The 16,252-nt window shown below is 43.0% G+C and overlaps 2 protein-coding genes across 4 annotated transcripts; both read left to right on the top strand.

Annotated features, from left to right (window-relative positions):
• Positions 1-300: 300 nt before the first annotated feature.
• LOC308115912 (GDP-L-fucose synthase-like) lies at positions 301-5,512 on the top strand. Of its 2 annotated transcripts, none has more exons than XM_080473782.1 (10): positions 301-358; positions 1,253-1,398; positions 1,483-1,597; positions 1,714-1,806; positions 1,885-1,958; positions 3,061-3,194; positions 3,423-3,554; positions 3,629-3,708; positions 4,743-4,842; positions 4,944-5,512. In XM_080473782.1, the coding sequence occupies exons 2-10, from the start codon at positions 1,268-1,270 to the stop codon at positions 4,997-4,999; spliced, it is 915 nt and encodes a 304-aa protein (XP_080329908.1). In that variant the 5' UTR covers positions 301-358; positions 1,253-1,267; the 3' UTR covers positions 5,000-5,512. The 2 variants fall into 2 exon arrangements, with proteins under 2 accessions (XP_080329908.1, XP_080329907.1); XM_080473781.1 differs by having other exon boundaries at positions 307-358; positions 1,678-1,806.
• Positions 5,513-6,493: 981 nt separating this feature from the next.
• pycr3 (pyrroline-5-carboxylate reductase 3) lies at positions 6,494-15,367 on the top strand. 2 transcript variants are annotated; one of them, XM_080473392.1, is made up of 7 exons: positions 6,494-6,578; positions 10,619-10,700; positions 10,799-10,863; positions 10,980-11,159; positions 12,559-12,771; positions 14,711-14,803; positions 14,958-15,367. In XM_080473392.1, the coding sequence occupies exons 2-7, from the start codon at positions 10,625-10,627 to the stop codon at positions 15,153-15,155; spliced, it is 825 nt and encodes a 274-aa protein (XP_080329518.1). In that variant the 5' UTR covers positions 6,494-6,578; positions 10,619-10,624; the 3' UTR covers positions 15,156-15,367. The 2 variants fall into 2 exon arrangements, with proteins under 2 accessions (XP_080329518.1, XP_080329519.1); XM_080473393.1 differs by having other exon boundaries at positions 10,799-10,824; positions 14,958-15,286.
• The last annotated feature ends 885 nt before the right edge of the window (positions 15,368-16,252 follow it).

Raw genomic sequence — 16,252 nt, 5'->3', positions numbered from 1 at the left:
TTAAAGCTCTGCAAAGTAAATGCATGTTATTTTATTATAAATTAAATAAAAATTGTTAAGACATTTTTAATATAGAGTTTACCATACCGGAAATACCACACTTGTTTGTAAAATAAAAGGTCATAGGACTTACAGCAGTGCTCTGAAAAATATTTAGTTTCTTCTGTAAACACCTATATTCAAGTGACTTCTCTTTATTATTACTGTTTTTTATTGACACATACTATCCTATCTGCATGTTTGAGCCAATAAGTCGTATCTTCATTAGGATGAGCTTTTATTTTGTGTGCGCAGACCGGAAGTTAAGTATTGAGTTTGGGTGACGTTTGCCGGCTGTTCTTGTGCAGTCTGCTAGCAGGTAAGAAAACGCTTATTTATCTGCTGAAACAGCTTCACTTTACCTGTAATTCAGCTCTGTCGGTGTGTGGAGGAGTGTTTTTAACCGCTGAGCCACAGTTACGTTTGTTTTGTCTAGTTACGTCAGTTAAAAATGTCTGGAACGGAGTGTGACAGCTGCTAGCTTCTACCTGGGAGAAACTTTGTGATGTTGCCCTGCAGGAACCTGCTCCACTTTGAGTTGATGTATAGTTTGTATGAAAACCTACTTAGTGCTTGTGACTACACGATAAGTCGTGTCTTCTTTGAGATGAGCTTTGAATCGAGGTAATGACGTGGCGTTTTACTAAAGCTGGGCAAACAACAATGGAGCTACGACCCACCCACCTGTCACTGTCAACCATCAACACACAGACATGCAAGAAGATGCATCCGCACTACCTAACAACTACCATGAATCCACTTACACCCTGCATTAAAACTACTATAGATCCACCTGCATTCCTGCCTCAGCAAACAAAACTACCAGACCATGAACTTTGATTTCCATTGTATTGAGAGGAAAAAGATGTTGTCCATGTTTTTATCCAGTATTTTGTGCAGTGATGTGTTGGTATGTGTCATTTAAAACTAAACTTCAGTGTTTTTCACATTTGTGAATAAGAAATTGATATATTCTGTTTTGAAAAAGGCTGAACTCATTTTTAATTAAAGTGCAGCTAATCGAGCATAACAGATATTATTTTACATTACGCTTGTTTGTGATATTCTATTCGATTATCTAGGGTTTAATCTCTAACGTATTAACTCAATAAAAAGTAGAATTTCAAGAAAAATGTTCAGTTGAGACACACTGCTCTAATGTGCTGCTTGAACTCGTCATCATGCGTCTTGCTGTTTTCTTGACTTGATGAAGTGTCAGGACGATCACATGATGAAGGTGTTAGTGACTGGAGGGTCCGGCCTGGTGGGGAAAGCCATCCAGCATGTGGTCAGAGAAGAGGAGGGAGCCAGGGAGGGAGAAGAGTGGATTTTTCTCTCCTCCAAGGATGCCGACCTCACGTGAGACTCGCATGCACATGGTTCAATCCTGAACAATCCATTGATACGCTTGGTTTTGCCAATTCACCTCCTCTGTCTCCACAGGAACAAGGAGGACACGCGGGCAGTGTTCGAGAGACATCGACCCACCCACGTCATCCACCTGGCTGCTATGGTTGGGGGGCTTTTCAAGAACATGAAGTCCAACCTGGAATTTTGGGTGAGAAGAAGTTGCTCTTTTTGTTTTAAGTTGATCAGATTTGTCACAATAATACTTTTTGATGTTCATGTCCCCTCCAGAGAAACAATGTCTACATCAATGATAATGTGCTGCAGGCAGCGCATGAGGCGGGCACGGTCAAGGTGGTCTCCTGCTTGTCCACCTGCATCTTTCCCGATAAAACCACCTATCCTATCGATGAGACCATGGTAAACAACCCTCTGCGGTCTGCTCCGTACTGTTAGGATGCGTCACGAGGTTTGTAAACATCAAACTTTCCTCCACAGATCCACAACGGTCCCCCGCACGAGTCCAACTTTGGCTATTCCTACGCAAAGAGGATGATCGATGTCCAAAACAAGTATGTTATTGTGCACTTCTCCACAAATAACAAGAAATTGATCCGTTTGTAGTGTTGAAAGATTGTAAAGACGTGAACGCTGGAGGCCCTCATGTGATGTCGCTTGAAGAACAACATCGTCTGCTAAGAGCAGAGACGTCACCCTCCAGCTCCCCACATTATGCCCTCTTCCCCCCGGCTGCGCCTCGACATCCTGTCCATGAAAATCACAAACAAAAGGGGTGACAAGGCGGAGTCCAGCGCCCTCCCTGAACCCTGTCTTGGTGCCGGGTATACGGACGCAGCTCTCGCACTGAGCGTACAAAGACCGGATTGCCCGCAGCAGAGGTTTTGGTACTCTCAGAAAGCCCCACTCTCTTTTAGCTCCTCCCACAAGACATCTCAGGTCACGCAGTCATAGAACTTCTCCAAGTTCACAAAACACACGTAGACTGGTTTGGCAAACTCCCATGCCCCCTCGATAATCTGTGAGAGGGTGAGAAGCTGGTTCGTTGTTCTACGGCCAGGATGGAATCCGCCTTGTTCCTCCTGTATCTGAGGTTCGACTGTCGGTCCGAGTCTCCTTTTGAGTTCCCCCGCATAAACTTTCCCAGGGAGGCTGAGGACTGTGTTGCCTTGATAATAGGCCCACACTCTCTGGTCCCCATTTTTGAAAATGGGGACCACCACCCCGGTCAGCCAGTCTGAAGGTACTATACCCAATGTCCATGCGATACTGGAGAGGCATGTCAACCTGGACAGCACCACAATATCCAAGGCCTTCAGCAGCTTCGGACGTATCTCGTCCACTCCTGGGGCCTTGCGGCCAAGGAGTTTTTTGATGATCTGGGTGACCCCCCCCAGGGAAATGGACGAGGTCACACCAGAAGCTTCAGGCCCTGCCTACTGGAAGGGAAGCATGTCCACCGGGTTCAGTAGATCTTAAAGTGTTCCTTCCGCCTCCGGAGGACATCCTCATTCGAGGTCAGAGTCAACTGAGAGTCCCTCTCCATGGCCTCACCGAACACCGAAATTTTCAGGTCTCATGTGGCCTGAACTCCTCAAAAGTCAAAGTTTTACTATAAAACAGGATGTTTGCGTCAAGTGACTTTTTGCTTCGCAGGGCTTATTTCCAGCAGCATGGACGTCGCTACACAGCTGTGATCCCCACAAACGTGTTTGGCCCCGACGACAACTTCAACATTGAAGACGGCCACGTGCTGCCGGGGCTCATACACAAAGCATACCTTACACAAAGTAAGTCCCAACCTAACCTGCAAGAATTTACAAATCCAAATTGTAGAGGCCCCCAGGTCGCTTCAACAGGAGTCCCTGGACTCCTCCTCCACCATTGGTGAAGATATTATCTCTCGCCGACGTACCAAAGATTCTAGAGATCCTAGAAAGTGCTGGTAGCAGACAAGCAGCTGTATGGATGCTTGTACTTGTTGAAATAATTTTCTCCTCTGTTGTTTTCTTGGCCAGAGGAGGGCAAGCCCCTGACGGTGTGGGGCTCCGGCACTCCCAGAAGGCAGTTCATTTACTCATTGGATCTGGCCCATCTCTTCCTTTGGGTCCTGAGAGAGTATTCAGAGGTCGATCCGATCATTCTGTCTGGTAGGTGCTCTCGCTCCATTTTCATTCGTTCATATTGAAGCATAATAACGCTGAGGTGTTTGTTTCCTCCCCAGTTGGAGAGGAAGATGAGGTGTCCATCAAAGAAGCAGCAGAGGTAGTTGTTGAATGTTTGGCCTTCAAAGGAGAAGTAGTCGTATCCTTTTTTTTCACGGCACAATAAAAAAAATAAAATCTATGTACGGTAGCGCAGTCTTTAGCGCTCTCGCCTCACAGCGAGACGGTTGTGGGTTCAAATCCAGCTTTGGGCCTTTCTGTGTGAAGTTTGTATGTTCTCCCCGTGTGTTTCCTCCGGCGACTCCGGTTTCCTCCCACAATCAGAAGAACATGCACCAGGGGTTCGTTGAGCAAGACCCCTACCGATGATGACATTTCCTCAAGGCGATCAATCAAGTTTTATTCTTCTTTTAGAAGATAGCAACGTTTTCATGTACGATATGGAGAGAGAGAGCGAGAGAGAGAGAGAGAGAGAGAGAGCAAGAGAGAGAGAGAGAGAGAGAGAAAGACTTTTTTTCAGTTTAACTTGACACCTTCTACACTCAAACAGAAATCTCTCCACTCTCGCTCGCTCTCATTCATTCCCATGTTAAACTCCAAAAACGGCTGAAAACTATATCAAACTTAAAGGCTCACTGCTTAAAATGGGTCGAAGACAGGAAAAAGATATTTTCACATCTAAATAGAAAACAACATTAAGTCTCTAGCTGAAGGTGACGTCACCTTGAAAAGTGAGAATTTACTTGATCCCCATCCCCTTTGAATGGGGAGTTCTTGGCCGCTTTATTTGGATTTTTTCAGAAACAGTTTGCAGAATCATTAAAAAAAAAATCCTAGCACACTATTCCCGAACTTTTCGCACGTTTTAATGTGCTTTGTGTGTACGTGCTCCCAACGGTACGGGACGAGTTGTGTCGGGGAAAGAAAGCGGCAGAAGAAGAAGAAGAAGATTAAGATTTTTTTTAAAACGCAGCCCTAGGAATTCGGAATAGTAATCTGTGCAAAGCAAACTCCAGGAATAGATAATCTCATCTGTTAGACACTTAACAGAAACTTGTGGTTCCACATCGTCGGTGCTAAATAAATAAATAAACAGGTCGGCCGAAGAACAGTTCACCAATATTTCTCCTTGTCCGGATGTATTCCGGTGGTTTCCTTGACCCCTCTGTCCAGTATGACACCAGTAAATCAGACGGCCAGCTCAAAAAGACAGCCAGCAATGCAAAGCTGCGCAAGTACCGGCCAGACTTCAAGTTCACGCCCTTCAAACAAGGTGAGAACACAGTTTAGAGTCTAGATCCAGTCTGAATGGGAATATAGTGACAGCATCAGAAGCATATCTGTCCTGATTCTTTCTCTTTTTCTCATCTGAAGCTGTAAAGGAAACCTGCGACTGGTTTGTTGCCAACTACGACACGGCACGGAAGTGACGACTCCCTCAGGACTCTCGGTCGATCACTTGTTTTCTGTTGGATGTTGGGACGTCGGTGTTGATTGAAGGGGAGAAAAGGGTTTATCTGCACAGAAGAAAGGAAGCTGCCTTATCCTCACTATTGTTCCTCTCTGAGCTGAACGACAATATGTCAAGTCTGAAGCTCTGCGCTGCCACAGTGTCTTTGTTTCACACCTGTTCCTCCCACAGTTTAGGAAAATCTCTGCTATAGTCAAAGGCAGTGTAGTCTGCTACCTGTATGTGTTCATCATTGGACTGTTATATATGGGAAATCAGCTTTAAGGTTCATTAGTCTCTTTGTTTCTAGCTGTTAATGTGTTACTTGAAATACCCCTCATTGTTTAAGGGGTGTAAATCTGGTACTTGAAGTGACTCAGTCTTGATTCATTTTAATAATCAAAAAGGTGAAGGGGGGGGGGGGGGTGTTTTGTTCTGTTCTTAGTTTAGTTTTTTAACTTGACACTGAGCAAAATAAATATTTTATACTGATAACGCTCAGGTTTGTGTGTCTTTTTCAAAACATAAGAACAGCGGTGGCCGACCGCAGCTGGCGAGGAGCATGCAAGTCTTTGATGAATTTTTTGACCCTGTTGGATGTTGGCCACCCTCTGTTTTACTTCTGCTGCAGTCGGCATATAAAAAAAGTAATGTGATGGAACCATAACCTCAGAAATGTTTCCATCTTTCAAAAAAAACCTAAATTTATAAAAACATGTCCCCAATCATGTGTGGAATTTGTTTCATGCTGGAAAAGTCCCAACATTTTCCAGGGTGTTCAGAAATTCCTTAACATAGTTATTGTTATTGATCATCGGCGTATATTTATGTTTGTATGTCTGTTAGCAAGATTACGTCAAAACTACTGCAAGGATTTTGTCCAAAATTTCTTTTACCACAGATAGATATTAGGCCATTGAAGATTCCATTAAATTTTGGAGGTGGATCAGGATTTGATTTTATAGACTTTTTAAGGATTACGTCAAAACTACATGACAGATCTTCTCTGGATCCAGATATGATCGTTTAAGAAGTGCCATGGATTGCCCTTTAATTTGATTGGACACCAAAGATCAGGATGCTATCGGAACCTCCGAATCTGATGCAAGTTGCACTCGGATGAGAAATACATGTAGTACATTGTTTATATCTTTTTTTAGGGATCAAGCGTCAATGTGCTTTCTGGGCGGTGAGTTTACAAAATTAAGATCACGAAAATAACATTACTGTATGAATTTTAGATGACATTTCAAATTATATATGCCTGCCGTTTCTTGATTTCTTTATTCGTGTCAAAGTGAGGAAACTTTTTTTTTCTGAGTCCAGGTCAACCTTTGGCAGATGTCAGAAATCTCAGATTGCTGTTATTTAATTTAATTTAATTTAATTTAATTTAATTTGTTGCGGACTGTTGACTGTGACGAGGGATGCGGAACCAGGATTTGGTGCCATTTTCCAGCCGGATGTGTTAGATAGAGCACTGAAGTTGGGGAAACGTGTAACGTAAACATCTTCCCGGAGTGAATTTAGAAAAAAAAAAAGGGAGCTTATTTCACCGGGTGAGGAACTCCTACATCACATCTTTTGTAATTTATCTACAAACCGAGCGGCGTGTCCATCCAGGAAGTGTCCCTGCTGAGAAAGTTACGTGCAACGTTGTTTTGAACGTCTCGTGTCACGGATTAAGTTGTTACCATTTTAACTGATGACCGGCTCACTTTCGCCTCCCTTGTTACTGCGAGCAGCTGCAGGTGTTATAAAAAAAAAAGATATATTAACCCGACAGAAATCTGCATCAGTCCTGGCGAACGCCGTTTAACTGCTTTTACAATAAAGTTGTCATAAAGTGTAGCTTTTGTGAGTGTCTGTCCCTGTGTAATGGGCATGTGTCAGATCGTGATTGTCACTGCGCTGCAGCGGCTCACATTAGTTACTGATGTGAAGGTAACATCAGTTTGTATGTGCGTCATAATACAGTGTTTTCTTATTCATAAAGCGTTGGATATCAGCCAATCTCAGATAAAATGTCAGGAGGATAAGATATAGTTTTACCCAGCACCATTGTGTCACTCCGTGTTACTTTATGGTCGCCCCATCAACACAACATAGTGGTGAGCAGCAAGGAAGAACTATGCATGAGAATAAATTATAGCTTTAATTTCATCTTCAAATGATAGAGGCTTGTATATAATCAAATTAGAACACCATGGCGGGACCAGGTTAAAGACACAACACTTGGCACTCACGGTTGCAACATTAGAATTAAACTACTACACTAAACTAACTAAATAAAACAACCAAAACACAATCACTAACATCAGTACAGGACTACTATAACCCACAGAAGTGGCATTTAAAGTTCCAACAACCCAAACTCCCATGGTGCATTGCAGGACAACAGCCCAGCCACTGCAACCGACTCCTTGGTCGCCACAGTATTTCCCACTTAACCTGTTCGGATTATTTTCTAGCCACTCCTTGCTCCATGCGGTTGCAGCAGATCGGCGTCGGGACAAATGAAGGAATCTGATATATGTCGATGACATAATGACGTAAAGGTTACAACTCGAGCTGTACTCGGTAGACCTTCGCCAACACCACATTTGTTTGTGGAGCCGAGCGAGCATTGCCAGCATAATAGCCGTTTGCTCATGTCAACGCAAACTAGGTCGGTCAGGTAGCTACATCACTGAGCAGGGAGCGTCTCCATGACAACAGACGCTGATCTCCATGAGGTGCCTCTCTCATCCGCTTTGTATGGGACATTTATTCACCAGTTTTTAGGATTTATTCGGTTATGGTTACCCGTTAACGTCCCAAAATGTAATGGATTAGTCCTTGGATGACGACAAATCATTACTGAAAATTTCATGGGGTTTGAACGAGTAGTTTTGTCAAAAACTTGGTACAATACATGCATGCATACATACATACCAATAATTAAATACATGCAGACGAAAACCTAACCTTCTCGGCCAACTTTGGTTGGCGAAGGTAATGACCCTGTCGATCCAAACACCTTCTCACAAAAAAAACCCCAAAACAAAACGCACTTTTCAGATTATAAAATGAACATTTTTCTAGAGATCCTCCAAAAACTTGACATGGAAAAAAAGTTGAGACAGAATGAAGATTAAAAACAGCTAAATCTTTTAAATTGGCGCTTGGAAAGATGCTCGCGGCGGGCTGTCAGTTGAGCAGTTGGAAGTATCAGTGGAAACTCCTTAGTAGTGTTTCCTATAAAAGCCGGAGGAACAGGCACAGATATGAAACAACCCATGCTGGCGATCACTCAGTCGGTCGAAGGCGGGGTGAACTCAAATTCAGCTCCTCAAATTATATGAAAAATCACCCTGTTGTGAAAGAAAATCTAGATCTGTTTAAATCGCCTGTTGTCTCGAGAAGAGCAGATCTAACAGCTTTCATATACAAGCGTAGTAATATGTCACGGCTCATGATTCCTTAAAGTGGAAATAAATCTTCATGTTAAAAAAGAAACAAATAAAGCAGTTACCCACACACGCAATAATCTCATTGTACTCTTTTGTCGTTTTGAGATGATTTCCATCATTTTTTCTTTATGTTCGTCTTGTAAGTCTTCATTGCTGAACTCGGCTGTAGAAAGCAGCTACAGGAGGAGGAATCTGATTACATTCCAACTGGGTTTAGTTTAACGAGCTGCCTCATTTGTGTGGCGTATGAAAGTGATACGCCGGCACTATTAGTTTACCTCGGGCTCTTTCCGTCTATTTTATAAGTAAAAGTACTTGTGTGTGGTTACTGGAGTCATTTGAGATATTTGGTGATATTTGGTGTCATTTTTCAATAAAAAAAAACCCCAAACTGATTTGATAATATTAAAATCACCCAGAAGTTGGCTTGTGTCGCTCTCTCTCTCTCTACTTGGAGATTTAAAACTCTTTTAAAGTACTTTCATGGCAGGTTGGGAGCTGCGTGAACCCTCTGGGCCTCCCCATAGTTTCTGTATTAATTGAATACGATCCGGTCTAAATGCAGGTCACAAGTATAGTCTAACATGTTTAACCTGATCCGAAGCAGGGAGACATCGAGAAACATGCAGGACGGTGGATTGGACACCTTCGCCGTGCCCGAACCAGCGCCCGATTCCCTCCCCACAACACTCCCCCCTTTTATTGTGACAGTCTGTTTGTTTTTTTTAGCTCTCAGTCTTTGTCCTCCTCGGTTCTCTCCTTCTATCTTCTAACCATGTTGGATTGTTTGCTTTTTCTCTGTAATAGATTCAGGCCACCTTTACACGTAACCGGGTATTTGAAAAAATATTTCTCTGCGTTTGGGCGCTTTTACACATAAACGCAGCTACGAGTCGCCACTAACGATGTATTCTTAAAACTCCGGCCACAGTGGAGATCTGGAAAAAATCTCTGGTTGCATCTAAAAGGGGGAGGCGGATATTTACGTCACAATTCGTGACATCATGTTTTTAGTTTTTTTTCCAAGATTCTGATTGGCTATCAAGGTTTCATGCTTCTCGTTACACTGCCCCCTACAGGTTTGCCTGCTCCAGGCGGATATGCGGATCCGTGTCAATGAAGATTTTATTGTAAAAGTAGAGGGGGAATTTTTGTTTTTGTAAAAACCCGGGTACGTGTAAACGTGGCCAGAGATTACCATGTAGTATTTGGCCCAATGTAAATATAACACTTTGTAAACTGTAGCACAGATATACTTCTAATGGGAGCAGTTTCCAGACTGTTGAGCGCATCTGAATTTTAGCCGTATCCGCCAAATTTTAAAAGAAAGGTCAGAGTTACGTGATGCACATGAACACATCACCCGTGTACTGGCCGCTATTTAAGCCGCAGGGTTCAAAGGGGGTGAAAAAAGTAGTGGTTTTTAGTCTGGAAATTACGGTATTTTATGGTTCAGACTACGAGCAGCAATAGTCGACTATGACCAGCGAGAACCCGACTAGTCGACTGCTGTTCTACTATTCGGGTAATTTATTTATCTTGATTCTTCTACAATTTAAAGTTCAAGTGATTCACCAAAATACTGTTAAGGTGATGTGTGTTTATGGCTTCCATGTGTGTTTCCGTGGTGGGACTGATTTATGATTTAATGTCTCGCATGATGTCTCGTCTCGTCTATGTCTCTCCGTGTGAACGTCATGTTCTCTTGTTACAGTTAGATGCAGTTAGAGGTCATTTTCGAGCTTCACTGCTTGGATTTAAACTTTATTTACCGTCAGTACTCGTCAAAGATTTACGGTACCCGATTAGTCGACTAATGAGTTTCGTTAGTCACCTTGACCCGACTGTAAATCTCATCTGTGTTTAAATGTACACTTTATATGATGTGTTCAGGTGCATCACAATACTTTGTTAATTTATCTGTTGATGGCATTACATCATCGCCTGCGGTAACTTTTCTTACTTTGACATTTCGTCGGCCGGATCATCGACGCACCTGAACTGGTGGCTTTGTTGATGCAGTCAAGTTTGTTCCCAAGAAGAAGAATTTGAAGTTTTGAGTGGTTTTATACCCTTCAGCTTTTAACCCAACGTGAAACACGGGACCTTATTTTTGACTCCGCGCCGATTTGCCGTTTGCTTCTCAGCTCAAAATGGAATCCCAGCGGAGGATTGGCTTCATCGGCGCAGGAAACATGGCGTTTGGCATCGCTAAGGGTATCTTGTCTGGTGAGTCTGTAGAAATAAAACTGTTAATAATGAATAAATAAATTAAAAATGAAGGAGAAAAGTGATGTTTGTTTGTTTGTTTGTTTGTTTTATTGTAGGAGACGTTCTTCCGGGTAACATCAAAGTGAGTGCACCGTCGTCCAGAAATTTGGGAAACTTTCAGGTATTGTTTTTTTACTTTTCTCTCTCTCTCTCTCTCTCTCTCTCTCTCTCTCAATTCTCAGTGGTTTATTTTGCAGACAGTGAAGTTCATTATATTTCCCCTCCTCTGGCTTTCAGGAGATGGGGATCACTGTAACTCACTCCAACGTGGAGGTGGTCTGTGGATCCGATTTGGTCTTCGTCGCAGTGAAGTCTCACCTGATCTCCGGGGTTCTCCGTGAGATCTCGCCACACGTCACCGAAAGACACGTCGTCGTGTCTGTAGCTGCAGGAGTAACCCTGGCCACGTTAGAGCGGGTGAGAGCCACAGGTTGTTGTGGTTTTTTTTTCACATTTTTTAATTTGTGAGAGCATAATACAACATAGTACTTACTTTCAGACACACTGTACTTTACATACGAGTACTTCTGCCGCTCACAATTTTTTCAAAATAAGAAACAAAATACAGGAACTCAAACACAAACTTTGAACATATCAGGAAAGATGGTCACTTACAAAAGAGCAAATAGAAAAAGAAAAGTCTATCCTGGAATTTTTAGATAAAATATGAGTGGTACAAGACTATTTGTTTGGCCCCGTAGAATATCTAGCAATAAAATATGAAAACAACATCATACAATCATTCAGTTAGTACTTCAATCTCCAGCTTTTTCACTTTCAACATGGATACCGATATGGCAGGCTTCAGTATCTGTACATCCCAGCGCATATTTACGTCTCCCTCCATGCTGTCGGGCAGCACAACTTTCTATCTTTACTTTTGTAGCCGAGACTGTAAATTGAAAAAGACTTTATCGAGTGATGTTACTCCTAACAACATATACTTCTCCAGAATGATACTCGACAAGATCCACAACAGCAGGTTATGAGCAAAACTGACCTATTTATTATTAACCAATGGGTTAGCTTGAACAGCGGGTCAAAATTGCCCCAAGGGAAATAATACAGTTGTTGGAATGAATAAATAAATAGATAAATAAATAAAAACCGTGTTTCAGTGTTTTGTTGAAGTGTGTTTCTCACTGCAAGGTGTACTTAAATGTGATTGGGTGTCACTCTTTTAGTGGGAAATGTTTTCTTCAGAAAGATCATATAAAACGCATATTGGCAATTCTTACAGCCCTTTGAATGTAATAATCGTTTTAAATTCCAACCCTACTTTTTTGTTTTTGTTTGTTTTTTTAATGAACTTGTTGAAATTTCCTCTCACGACCCACGTTCAGTACCTCCAGGATCCACCAGGGGGCCTCAGCTCACACTTTAGCAGTCACTACATTGAATAATAGGCCTCAATAGAAACTCATACTGTGGTTATTATGATCTATTGAGATCCACAGGAACCTTCTTTATACAAAGTCTGCACTCACTTCCATTCTTCCACTCTCACTAAGTCACTTTTTACATGACTCCCTCGTTCATTGACTAATTTATTTACTGACTCGCTCAGTCTTTCACTCACACACCCTCTCAGAAAAGGGGTGGGTGTTTTTAAAGGCATTTAAAAGAAGGGTGTAAAGCACATACAAGTATGCAGAGCAGCCCAACCTGAAATTCTCTTTAACTTTGTCCTAACTTTCTGGGAGAAATAAAAAGAAATGCATTTTTTAAGGAAATTATCAATAAATTAAACCTCCAGTAAACGCCTCCTTCTGACCTCTAGATTTTCCGCATCACGTCTCTGTCTTTTACTTTCAAGCTGCTGCCAGACAATTCAGTCGTCATCCGGCTGATGCCAAACCTCCCGTGTGTGGCCCAGGAGGGGGCGCTACTGTTCGCCCGGGGGTCCCACGCCAAGCCGGAGGACGGCGCCTCGCTGCTCTCGCTGCTCCACCACTGCGGTCTGGTGGAAGAGGGACCCGAGGACTGGATAGACATCCACACCGGGCTGAGTGGGAGCGGAGTGGCCTTTGTGAGTCTCCCCCTCCTCCTCCTCTTCCTCCTCCTCCTCCTCCGACCGACAGACGATTCTGACGGGAACAAACCAAAACAGAAGCACACCTCATAACGGAACAAGCAAGAGGTTTTAATGTGTGGAACAAGAGTCCAGTTCACTCATTTCCTGTGATTTTCCTCATCATAAAAACAGGAGCAGGCCCAACATGACCCTTGATCAAATTGACAAAAACACTGAAAAGAAATGTAGTTCGTATTGTTACGGACTCATACAATGACAAAAGCGACACGACAAAGCACATTAAAGGACGCCACACCAGAGTTTCACAATTTGCAAGAAAACTATTGTTTTATTTAGTAATTTTTCTTTTGCTGTGGGGAAAAAAAAAATAAACAATAAAAGGTCGAGTCCGAAAAAGTGACACAGAAAAGAGGTGGAGACCCCGAAGCAATAAAAGAGCACGGGGCCAATCACTGTGGCTGTCGCACCCTGCACTTCCCTCAAATAAAAAAAAAAGAAAGAAAAAAGGTTTTAGTCTGAAAACGACAAAACTGGACGACCAGCGATCTCAGACTCAAATTAAAATAAACTAAAATTAGAAAACTGCCGTTAGGGCCAGAGGAAAAATAGGGAGTAGGTTTCTTTGCAAATACAAAAAAAACATGGGGTGTGTCCTAATAGTCCCTCCTATCTCCTAATAGTCCCTCCTGTCTCCTAATAGTCCCTCCTATCTCCTAATAGTCCCTCCTATCTCCTAATAGTCCCTCCTGTCTCCTAACAGTCCCTCCTATCTCCTAACAGTCCCTCCTATCTCCTAATAGTCCCTCCTATCTCCTAACAGTCCCTCCTATCTCCTAACAGTCCCTCCTATCTCCTAATAGTCCCTCCTATCTCCTAATAGTCCCTCCTATCTCCTAACAGTCCCTCCTGTCTCCTAATAGTCCCTCCTGTCTCCTAACAGTCCCTCCTATCTCCTAACAGTCCCTCCTGTCTCCTAACAGTCCCTCCTGTCTCAATAACAGTCCCTCCTATCTCCTAACAGTCCCACCTATCTCCGAACAGTCCCTCCTATCTCCTAACAGTCCCTCCTATCTCCTAACAGTCCCTCCTATCTCCTAACAGTCCCTCCTATCTCCTAACAGTCCCTCCTATCTCCTAATAGTCCCTCCTATCTCCTAACAGTCCCTCCTATCTCCTAATAGTCCCTCCTATCTCCTAACAGTCCCTCCTATCTCCTAACAGTCCCACCTATCTCCGAACAGTCCCTCCTATCTCCTAACAGTCCCTCCTATCTCCTAACAGTCCCTCCTATCTCCTTTCCTTAACCCCAGAAGTGTTTAAGTGGCGGCCATGATTTGGAGCGTTGGAATTCTCACTGAGCTGAGGAAAGGAGGCTCAATGCTTCCTTTAGAACCTCCTTTAGCCGAGGAACCACTGATGCTTCCTTTAGAACCTCCTTTAGCCGAGGAACCACTGATGCTTCCTTTAGAACCTCCTTTAGCCTAGGAAACACTCCCAACCAGGAATGTTCTGGATGTTGTAGAACCAACACAGTAAAGTCCAGTTTCTGTGCAGCCTATTGTCACTCTGATTGGTTCTTTATTCACCTGGCAGCCGTTTCCCTTTAGTTCCTCTTTTCTTTTGATTTACATTCAAACCTTGAGATATTTGACATTATATCAGAGGTTAGAACCTCAGGGGAACGTGAGAGGAACCACCTTTATACTACTTTTTAAGAAATGTTTGGTTGTTGTTTGGTGAATGTTTAACCTTCACCGCCGTCGGATAATTATTACACCGCCTAGTGGAAGTGTAGTCGCATCGTAACAAAGTGATCACCTCTTCCTAACTCCTTTAGTGTGTGTGTGTGTGTGTGTGTGTGTGTGTGTGTGTGTGTGTGTGTGTGTGTGTGTGTGTGTGTGTGTGTGTGTGTGTGTGTGTGTCCTCTCGGCAGGTTTATCTGTTTGCTGAGGCGCTGGCTGAAGGCGCCGTCAAAATGGGCATGCCAAGCGCTCTGGCCAACACAATCGCCTCGCAGACTGTTCTGGTCAGTTTCGCTAAACATAATTTGCTGCACTTTGGACCCATCCACCCCCCCCCCCCCCCCCCCCCCCCCACACCCCACACCCCACCCACCCCACCCACCCCACCCTAACCCCCCCCACCGCCAACGCCTGTGTTACTGGTGTTACTCTGCACAGGGCGCCGGGAAGCTGCTGCGTGATTCCGGGAAGCATCCCGCTCAGCTCCGCTCCGAAGTGTGCACCCCGGGCGGAACAACAATCTTCGGGCTGCACTCGCTGGAGCAGGGCGGCGTGAGGGCGGCGGCCATGAGCGCCGTGGAGTCCGCCACCAAGAGGGCCAGAGAGCTTGGCCAGAGGTCACAGGCCCTCAACTGAGTTTTACTACTGCACTGACTAACTTTAAATTGGTTTGTAGTGCTAAAAAAAAAAAAAAAAAGAATTGAAATGTCTTTCTCTTTTTTTGTGTATTTCTTTCTTTTTCAAATAAATTGCAAGTATAAAATGTGGAGAACATTTCCTTTGGTATGCTCAAAACCTACACAATACAAATAAACACACACGTTGCAGATTAATGTGATTCCACCACAATTTCACACGTCCGATACTTTTGTGTTATCATTCTCAATGTGATATCATCACGATCCATTGATTTCTTACTTCATCAACGCCGAGCCGGGTTAGCATAGCATGATAGCCGTTAGCTCATATCGATGCTCGCGAGGTAGGTCAAGGGTACATCCGAATAGTCCCGCCTATCTCCTTTCCGATCCACTTTTTTTTTAGGTTAACATCCCAAAATCTAATGGATTGGTCCTTGGATGATGATAAATCAAAGATTTCATGCCATTCGGGACTCTCTCCTTTGTTTCTGCAGCTCTTTTTACACATACTCACCTATATGCTTCTTACAGGTTATAAATAAATAAATATGTTAACTTCTTTTTCACTGACACACACACACACACACAGTCTATGCCTTCACCAGTTGTGGGCGGATCGATCCAAATGTCGATAACATCGATAACTACGTTGGTATCCACATTGAATGATACCAGTGCAATGGGATTGATACTTAGTTTAAGTTTCTCTCAAATATATAGTATGCTGCTCCAGCATGAGCTCTACCTGGAATGATATTTTCTTCAAATTTGTTCTGGAGTTTTCTACAGTTTGTTTATTTAAGAAAGAAATCCAGACATTCCAATGTATGGGAGAATTAAAAAAATTTTTTTTGCTAGTTGAGTAAAAAGTTAAAACAAATTATTATGAGAAAATATTTTCCGTTTAGCTACAAATTTTTCCCAAGTTCTGATCTCGGTTCAACAAACCATAAACCAAAGGAACAAAAAAAAAATCATAAAAACACTTAAAACTTGTGAAAATTCATCCGGATTTTGAATTAACATTAAATATCCAAAAGTATCGATATCGGATTGGTTTTGACGATACCGGCCCTGTATTTACTTGGTATC

Source organism: Lipophrys pholis, assembly GCF_963383615.2.
Source record: "Lipophrys pholis genome assembly, chromosome: 10".
In the NCBI taxonomy this organism is placed as follows: Eukaryota; Metazoa; Chordata; class Actinopteri; order Blenniiformes; family Blenniidae; genus Lipophrys; species Lipophrys pholis.
Note: the sequence above shows the minus strand (reverse complement) of the source record. Positions and strands in the feature narration are given on the sequence as shown.